At 39.6% G+C, this 9,500-nt stretch overlaps 1 protein-coding gene across 3 annotated transcripts in view; it reads right to left on the bottom strand.

Moving 5' to 3' along the window:
- Positions 1-9,167, bottom strand: part of PTPN3 (protein tyrosine phosphatase non-receptor type 3) — a 167,334-nt gene extending 158,167 nt beyond the window's left edge. For 2 of the 3 annotated variants that reach the window (XM_058832835.1, XM_058832832.1), the window contains exon 1: positions 9,048-9,166. In XM_058832835.1, coding sequence (XP_058688818.1) covers positions 9,048-9,096 — 49 coding nt within the window. In that variant the 5' untranslated portion in view covers positions 9,097-9,166. Of the gene's footprint in view, positions 1-9,047 lie in introns of all 3 variants that reach the window. The other variant, XM_058832834.1, reaches the window with a different exon arrangement.
- Positions 9,168-9,500: the final 333 nt, after the last annotated feature.

Here is a 9,500-nt window from a genome sequence, read left to right on the forward strand (position 1 = left end):
TCTCTTGTTTACATATTTTTTGTCATCTCTAGAAGTTTGAGGTTTATTTTCTTTACTCTGATTTCATAAATGTTCTTATTCATGTTCTAGGTTGCATGAATGTCTGAGGTTTCTAAAACAGACTAAACCTTGGTTTTCAGGGCAACCCGCAACTTTTAGTGCTGTACTAAAATTCAGCCTTTTAGCCACAACCCATAAAACATCGCTATGGAAAATTTTTATTGATAGCCTTTTTTTCTTTCCTGGTTAGGAGGTACCTCAAACTTCAGGGCAACTTAATTTCTAGCCTAATGAATGCTCCTAGTGCTTATTAGCTGTACCACAGCTTCATCCCTGTATCTCCTCAGGGTGGGAAGAAGGGCAGGGAAGGCAGGCATCCATTGCCTTCCTTAAAAACACCAAAGGAGCTGCAGGGACTTCAGACACAGGTGTCTTGGAAACAGGCCAGTTACTGTGTATGGAAGCCAAGTGAAATGCAGATGTCAGTCTCGGTATTTTGAGCTCTTGTGATCTCATAATATGATACCAAATTAAAAAAAAGGGACAAAAAAAAAAAGAAAACAAACAAAAAAAAGAAAACTAACTACATCAGATTTGACCTTTTCCAGTTCTGGACAAAACATTATCAGGGGCACTTTTGGCTTTCACCTCTCTTCGATTAATATGTACCTCCCTAGCAAATATTTTATGAATCCCATTTGTTTCTGTGCAGCAAAAACAAATGTTAGAAGAAACCAATCTAAAGGAAACGGTTTGGCTTTTGTAGTGTTGGGACTTTTCATTATGGTTTTTTTCATTTTCTTTTTTCTCAATCTCAATCCAGAAATTACAAAATCAGTTCCCAACTTGGAACACAATTGTTTATAACAATAAATCAGTTGACTTCACTGTTTCAGTGCCATCCAAAATGACTTTGTAATCTGGAAAAAAATAATTGTCCTGAGGAGAAAGGGAGCAATGGACATTTCCCAGGCTTTTTTGACCTTCTGAGCAAGAACTGGAACTTGCCTAGTGGTTTAGATGCTAATCTATCTACCCAGTGTGTGGGTGTGCTCTGAGTCACAGCCAAAATGTGCACTCGCTTCTAAAACAGGGCTTCCTAAATATTTTTGCAAGGGTAGCTTTTGTTTAACTTTCATTTGGCAGAGTCCCACATTGGGAACAGTTAAAAGCTCAGGAAGGACCATATGTTGTGTGTAGAGCTGCTAAGGAAAACTCTGAAAGTTTTCGAATCTTTTTCTCTCAAACTGAAGAGGACTCACCCTTCTCCCTAACATGACTCAAGATATTTCTTGTTTCTCACCCACTTGCCAGAAAACCACATCTGTCAGACTTCAAGTGTGCAACAACTGTCTGTTCACAGTGAAGATAAATGTCTTTTTGGCTGGAGTTTTTTCAGTCGTTAGGGTTTTTTTCTTTGTTTTGTTGTTTGGGGTGTTTTTAGTGTTTTGTTGGGTTTTTTTGTTTTGTGTGTTTGTTGTATTTATTTTTTAAACCCATACCCAGCTACCAAAACTCAAGGGGCGTTCTGCTGAGGGTGTTCCAGGCAACTGTAACCATGTAAGTCTCAGCAAACAGGATACAGCGGCCATATAGAGGCAGCGGGAACTGCAGAGATTTGTGCAAGAAGTATTTTTTTGGTATTGCTCTCCCTATTACATAACTGGGAATGGGGATAATGAGCATGTTTCAGTCAAAGTATCAGAGGTGTTACGAATTGCTTTCTCTCTAGGAGGCCCTGTTATTAACCCAGTTACTCCTGGTAATAATACCTGCTGCTCTGCAAATAAGCCTGAAAAATGCACTGGAGCCAGATTCAATAAAGGACTTTGGTGACTCAGCGCTAAGTTGGTGTAATACTCCCTATTAAAGATCTCAGGCCTTTGAGCAGAGTCTGAATCCTGAGCAATAGATCTATAAAGTGCACAAAGAGTGTTAGGAGCTTGCAATAACAACCTCAAGCAGCTTAGCATGTACCTGCATAGACCTAGTCAATAAAGCTGGCTGGGTGGAGAGAGAGAAACCTTAAAACCCACCTGTCAGACCTGCAAGGAGATACTTGTGTTTGGTTGGGATCTACAAACTGGACCCCTTCCAAAATACAAATTTTTGGGCTTTTTTGTCTCCTTTATTTATTTTCCTTTTTTTCTCCTTCCCTTTAGAGAATTGTGCAGGCCTTATGCTTTTTAATGTTCTCTCTTTGCCACATTTGCCACACAATCATAGGAGACCCTGCTGACAAAGCAGTGACCTGGGAATTGGATGTCCTAAGATTGGTTCTTTGCTTTGGCTGCACAGTGTGTGTGGGAAGGGGGCTGCTATTCCTGCCCACCCTCCTCCCCCCAGGCTCATGCCATTAGCAGCTCTAAAGTAGGTCAGTCTGAGTGGGCTGGAAAGATGTGCTCTTCATCCTTCATCTGCAACTGTGCAGGAAATATTTCAAGAAACACTAGTCCATAAAGAGAAAGAGCATCTTGGGCAACTGAGTCAGGTTTCCTCATGCTCGGGACACTCACTTGGAATTCTGGCCCTTGTCTGTGCTTGGTTTTCTGTGTTTTAACCGCTGAATGTGAATGACAAGAAAAAGAAGTCCTAGCAGGGAAACTAAAACTCAGGACTGTCCAGCTCTGCTTGGAGTGAGTAACCAGCACCAGGCTGGTGGCATGGTTGAAGTGAGACTGCCTGCTGCCAGAGCAGCCTCTCTGCAGCTGGCATGGCTTTATCTCCAGAGACTGAAAAGATTTGAACAGCCTCTGTTCAAATTGGAATGAAAATCTCCAAGTCCACTGAAGTAAACACTCAGTCTACTGTAAAGTGCTGGGGCAGAGAAGAGGAATTTTGCATTTTGGCAGCAAAAAGCAAGTCACTGCACATAATAAGGTGGGAAATACGTCCCTGAAAGCTGAGTATGTTTAGAGTACAGTTGTGGTACCAATTGTCCCTACAGTAGGCTTAGTTAGGGGTGGGTACAAAGTGACCCTTGAATTACTCACTCAGCTCCCCTAAGACTGGGATATCTCAGGATACGTGCATAAAGCTTCAAGATCTCGGTAAATTGGAGAGCAAATAAGTTTTTGAACTTAATCACCATCAGCTTTGTTGGGATTTTAGTCTTAAATGTCTCAGCTGGGTCAAGTCCCAGGTCAGAAAATCTGGAATGGATTTGAGACCTTACTCCTTTTAAATGAGCAGCAAGGGATAGAGTCTCCTGCAGACTGCAATGTTCCAAACTCCAGCCCTCTGGAAGGAAACACCATGAAAACTTTTGTTCTCAGTTACATCATTACAACTTTGACAGCATAACTGGGCCAAAAATATGATAACAGGATTGGTTTGTGGGGTTTTTTGTTTTGTTTTTGTTTTTTGTTTTCTTTTTCATAGGCAAGGTTATGCTATGGTACGGTGGGAAATACAACTAGACACCTCACGACCTATTGCTGTGTAAAAACGCTCGCTCGCGGTGAGAGACTTCTCCTGGGTCAAGCTGTTCAAGTATAAGCAATTTATTATAAAGGTAAAAAGAGGGGAGACCCGTGTCCACTGCCAGCCTTGACGTCCATGTGGTCAGGGGGAGGAGGGAGAGAGCGTGGAGAGCAGGGGAGGAGAGGTTGGAAAAGGGGAGGGAGGGAGTAAGAGCGCAAGGCTTTTGTTACAATCCATTATATGCTTTCCTGTAGTGAATATTCTAATTCTTAGTAACCAATCACCATGAGACACACCCACTAAAGAATTTACATACAGCCTAGGCGCTTCCCTATGTTAACATACAGTGTTGCATTTTAGACTCTACAAACCTTTACAAGTTCTTTCCTTACTTCTTTACCTTTGGACTTTCTGTCAGCAGAAGGACATTGTTTTGTCAGCAGGGATTCTCCTTTAACTGGCTAGGCTATTGTTCTCTGGTCATATAGTAACCATTACTCTGTATCTTATGACTCAAAGCAGGCTTTCATTTCTATCTCGATTCTAGGCCTCATACCTTCAGAATCTTTAGTTAAACAATCATATTCACAAGGTTTCCCTGTTTCAACCTCCCCAACAACTACCAACAGCTTTATGTGGCCACTGCAGTAGAGCCTCTACCCCTAGGGAATCCAGTACAGCAGAAACCTCACAGAAGAGATTGAAGAAAAAAATATCTCAGGAGAGCCAGAAACCTTCCTAGACCCAGGACTGTAGTGGGGCCCAGCTGTGTCGTATGATGCCTTTGAGATGTGACATGTAAGCTGAGCAATACTGCAGACATATTCTGAGTCCATTTTAAACTTCCTTCTGCTGTTTTCTCCGTGAACATTGTTTCCCTTTCTTGCAGAGTTAGCCTAGGCCAGCCTCCCACTGTCCCTCAGTGCCCATCTCCCTGCACGGCGAGCTCCATGCCTCCAGCTGCTGGTAGCATTCCCACCCTCGTTACCACAGCAGCACAAACAGCAAAACATTAAACACAAGGATACTGTGTGGGCAAAGTCCCTGCATCCTCCTGAGGGTTCCTGAGCAGCCTTTATGCAGCTGCCAGGCCCCTAGAGGAGCCTGCAGAGTTTGGGTGTTTGCTCCATATCTCCTTTTCCAGCTAAGCCTGGCATTTTTCTGGGACAACTTAGGTAATCTGTGCAAAATGAGTAGACAGCAGTGGTTATACCAGATTTCTGCAGAGATTTTTAGTGGCCATTCTCCTCAGAGAGAACATAACTTAAACTGTTTCCCCAAATATACTTCTCTGCAACCTTTGACAGGTACATTTGTCCATCGTATATATCTGCCTAGGCTCCACCCTTGTGTTGCATAAGCCCTTCTTCCAAAGATAATTCACCTTGCAGGAATTTACATGGCAGTATTTTTCAATGTGCCTCTGAGTGGAGAAGCATGAGAATAGCATGTGTATTACCTTTGGCTTGTTTTCAGTTTATTTGTTCTTCCCTTGGACATATCTGATCTTCAGAAATTAAGGAGTGATACAGACTTCATTTCCTATTAGCTGACTACAGCTATAGGTTGGATTGACATACAGTCATGCGTTAATTTGGCAAGATATCAAAAATCAGCCAAAAAAGATGACAGGCAGCACAGATCCCTGGAAAACAGATTTCCTTAAATAAATCTTTTGTTTTGACAGTGTGACAGCTCTGTTGAAGAACTGCATCTGTATTGGAACAGTATATTTTGATTTCTCCGAGATATGCAATTGAACTGCGCATGACTTTTTTATTCAAAATGTGCATTTACTGGAGATTAAAGAGAATGTGGTAGATAGATTAGAAATTGATTCTCTATTAGGTTTTAAAAAGTCAGCTGTTCATCAGGAGATAACTAGGGCTGCTTTTCTTGTGGTCCACCTGAGACCAGTTCTTAATCTGGCATGATTTAATATGTTAATCCACAAACTAAACAAAACGAAAGAAAAGAAGTCTTTTCTGGCAAATTTGAGAAGTGGTATAAAAAAAAAGTGATATTGTTAACAGGGAATTACCCTGCTTTGAGGATGATCATTAATTTGTCTAAGTCTAAAAGTATGTATTCTGACATGATCAAACAAAAAATTTAAATTCAAAATAAAAAAAATGAGAATGAGCAAGTGTCTGGGAAAACTGTTTCAGATAAAGACTTTTTAAATACTCCTAGGCAATCACCACTTTTTTATCTTCTCAAGGCAGAGAATGGATACTGCCCACATCCTCTCATCAGCACACACCGTACACCACAGTGCTGCTCTTACACAGCAAGAAAGAAATATATTAATTTTACAATGTTTTTTCAAATCTCAAATCTAGTAAGCCATCCTGAAAGTGTTTGGCATGTCATAGCTGAGAAAGTCATTCAAAACAAGCAAACAAACAAAAAAAACAAATCTTCATTTCAGACACAATTTCTGGTTGAAATATCTTTGTTTGGTTCTAACATAAAGGTGATTTGCTTTCAGAATAATTGAAAAAAATTATTAATTGTGTGACAGAAAATTAAAGTACAAGCACAAAAGTGTTTGGGTTTTTTTGAGGGTTTTTTGTTTGTTTGTTGGTGAAATTTGTTTGTTTTGGGTTTTTTTTGGTGTGTTTTTTGTTTGTTTGTTTTGATTTTTTAAAGAAGTCTTAGACCAGTGTATTTTTGTTATATGCTCTTCTGGAGTTAAAAAAAAAAATCTATATTTGGGCTTTGAGAATGTACAAATACTGCCTAAAGAAGCAGCTTAACATAAGATATTACAAATACATTAAAAATATGAAATATTAAAATAAATAATAATGCATAGGGAGAAGTACAAAAAGATAGCTTCTGTTATTTCCCTTGGAAATTTACTTTTGCAGGCAGCTATTTAGGAAAACCTAGGACTATGTCACATAGTTTAGAAGTCTGTTTATCCCATTCTAGGAACAACTACATATTTGATACATTTTTTTCTTTCTAAGAGAAGTAAAATCCATTGCAAAGGCTAATTTACCTTTCTTTTTCCTTTGAAAGCTGCCTCTGCCAAGAGGCTTTCTAATGGCTTCAACAAAATTTGATCCAAATATCTCATGAAATAAGGCTACAGACCACAGAAAATCCCAGCTCGTATTCCCTTCAAGGGAATCAAAAATATTCACCCATAGACTGAATAACATGGCACAACAGCACTGGATCATCATGGTTCTATGAAAAACATGCCACATGACTAACTACAGGCTAATTTTTCAATGTTGTGACCATCCTGGTGTGTCTTGGAGGTCAAAAAAACCTAAACAAAACCCAAACCACAAACATCTTAGTTTTTCCTTGTGGGACTTTTAGGGAGACAAATGGCATTAAGCAGAAAGCATGTGGAAATGCATCATCACAGATAGCTACACCTTTGGTTCAGGTATAAAGTTATGAGTTTCTTATTTACTTCACATAGCAGCAGGTAGAAAACCAACAGCTCCCAACAAGTAGGTCCAGACTTCCAAAGACATACCATGCTCATTTTGCTTAGCAGAAATAATATCTTAAAAGGTGTAGGTTTTTCTTTATAAGCTTCAATCTACAGCAGGCTGACCTTTTGGATCAATCCAAGACATCACTTAGTTTTGAGCTGAAGAGCATCACCCACTGAGGCATAATTTGACCCTTTACAGCTAGAATGGACCCATTCAGCACCCTGTTTGCCTTTTTAACATGTCAGATACATACCCTACCTGTTCTGGGCAACAGCTCAACCCTGTAAATGCAGCGAGGCTGGTCCTCTACATAGTCCTTTCTTAAGCCCATGGGGTAACTCAGTTGGCTTCAGGGGGGTCACTGCTAATTCATGCCACCAGAAGGTGTAATTAGTGGACCCAGCTCATCCATCCTGAGGTATTACATGGCTTCCTTCCTCCTATGGATTTAGTTCCTTTGGGCTTGGTTTGATTTCTCTATGCAATTTTTTCAGCCCCTACAGTGCTGCGTGTCACATTTCTGTGAATTTGACAGCCAACCTAAGACAGAGAAATCTTTTTCTCTCACACACATGCAAACACAATGACGCACAGAAAGAAGTTAAATTTCATACACAGAACTGAGCAATTTGAGAGGTCCAGTGACCTTTTATGTCTTCCATAAAAGGCAATTGGATGATTTTAGCCCAATGTGACTCCCATTTTCTATTTAATGTTAAAGTGAACAACAGAAAGGAAAAAAAAAGAATCACTCCATTAAACAAAAACAATCATTTATATTGTTGGGGTTACAGCAAAGCTAAAAATAAAGTATTGTCATCCTGCTTTTAAAAAACCCTGAATAATACACTAGGCAGCAGAAAGGAAAATATGGGTGGTTTTTTTTTTTTTAATAGCACAGATATTTTAACTCCAGGTTTCATTTAAGCTCTGTTACAGTCAGCTGGCTTTGAGCTTCTAAGTCAGCTCAACAGGACACTGTGGTAAGGATGATTTTATCTCTCTTGCCCTTTGCATATACAAAATAGGGAGTAGAAAACAAGACAAAACTGAAAGCGTCTCTCTACAGGTAAACTGTATCTTTGCTGACATCCCTGTCCTATTCTGCTTCCAATAACTAACACAAAGCCCTGTACAAAGTGATATTTTTACAGAACAGAACAAAGACAATCCTTAAATGTGGAGTAAGTTTTAAATAACATCCTCGTGAAGTTGCCAAAGCAAGTTAGGCCATTCAAAAAGCAATATTTCTTGAGTTGAAAGGGAGAAGGGTTTTTTTTTTTTTGTACTCAATTTTGTTCTGGCAGTGCACTGAAGTGGCTTCAGGACATACCAGTTCCATTTCTACATTTGCTTAATATTTTGTTCAGACATGTTCAGTCCAGACTTAGTTACCTGACTTTATTGTAGTCAGCTACATTTCTACCTTTCTGTCATACTCATCTTTGGCATGCTGGAAATCTGACTCGGTTATTTCACTAGTCTTTTAAAACTTTCCCAGGCATTTTGAAAGCCAATATGTACAGATTTTATTTGGTTTGTTGCTTGTATTATATTTTCTGGTAATAAAAACAAAATTTCTGGTTCACAAAGAGGTTCTGTGACAACATGGTTTCGGGAAGGACGGATGGATTTGGGTATATTTCCACTGTACCCTAATCTAATTTGGATAAAATATCAGAAAGTGTGCCAATGTCTTAGGAAAAAGAGGCATTGCATTGTTAAAAAAGCCTAAACCGTTCATTTTAATTACACTGTCTCTTTCTTTAAAATGCTTCCTTTGCACTCCAGTCTGCTCCTTAATAAGTTACAAAATCAAAGCTTGTTGTTCATGTTCTCTACCACACAAGCAGCTCCACACCACGGCACTTTGCAAATACAGGCAGAAAGTCAAAGATTAAAGTTTGACTTTCTAGTTTCTTCAAGAAGCTTTTGTATCAGAGCTGTGCATACAAGCAGCCTTTCTTTTGCTTGCAAGTACACTAATCATATTTCAATTGCATGCCTACAATATAAAGCTAATAGCTTCCTTATTTCCTTCTTTCAGCATTTCCCCTCTACTCCCTCGGTCTTCTCAATTATACAACCTAGATAATTTCTTCTATTTCCTTCCTCCAGTGTCCTGTTTTCATTTCTTATACAAAATCATATTTGGTCACTTACACTTTTCTTGAGGATAAGCACACGATAGCAGCATCTCTTGCTCCACCATGGTGCTGTCTGTTGCAGAGGTCAGTGGTCCCTTGAATAGTGCTTTAAGAAAGTATTTTGGAAAGCTAAGCTCACTCATGCAGGCTTCTGATCTTCTCCAGTACTCTTGGCTTCTCTGTGTGCTGTCACATGTTATCCTCCCTCCTGAGAAACCTGTGAAACGGGTCTGGCAACACACAACTTGTGTGTCAGAAGAGTTTTAATTGATTCATTGCAACAGGTACCCACCCTCATTAAAAAAAAAAGCTGTTGAAAGGAGTAGTCTCTTAGCGCCTCATTTGAAATTACAGAACCTGCCCAATGTCACAGTTGGTGCACTTTAAAGGGAAACTACTTGCTGGGTTTGTGAATACACAGGAAATTATTTCAAATCAATCTTAACGTGCCAAATAAACCACAAATAGC

The sequence above is a fragment of the Poecile atricapillus genome, chromosome 2, assembly GCF_030490865.1.
Source record: "Poecile atricapillus isolate bPoeAtr1 chromosome 2, bPoeAtr1.hap1, whole genome shotgun sequence".
Classification (NCBI taxonomy): Eukaryota; Metazoa; Chordata; class Aves; order Passeriformes; family Paridae; genus Poecile; species Poecile atricapillus.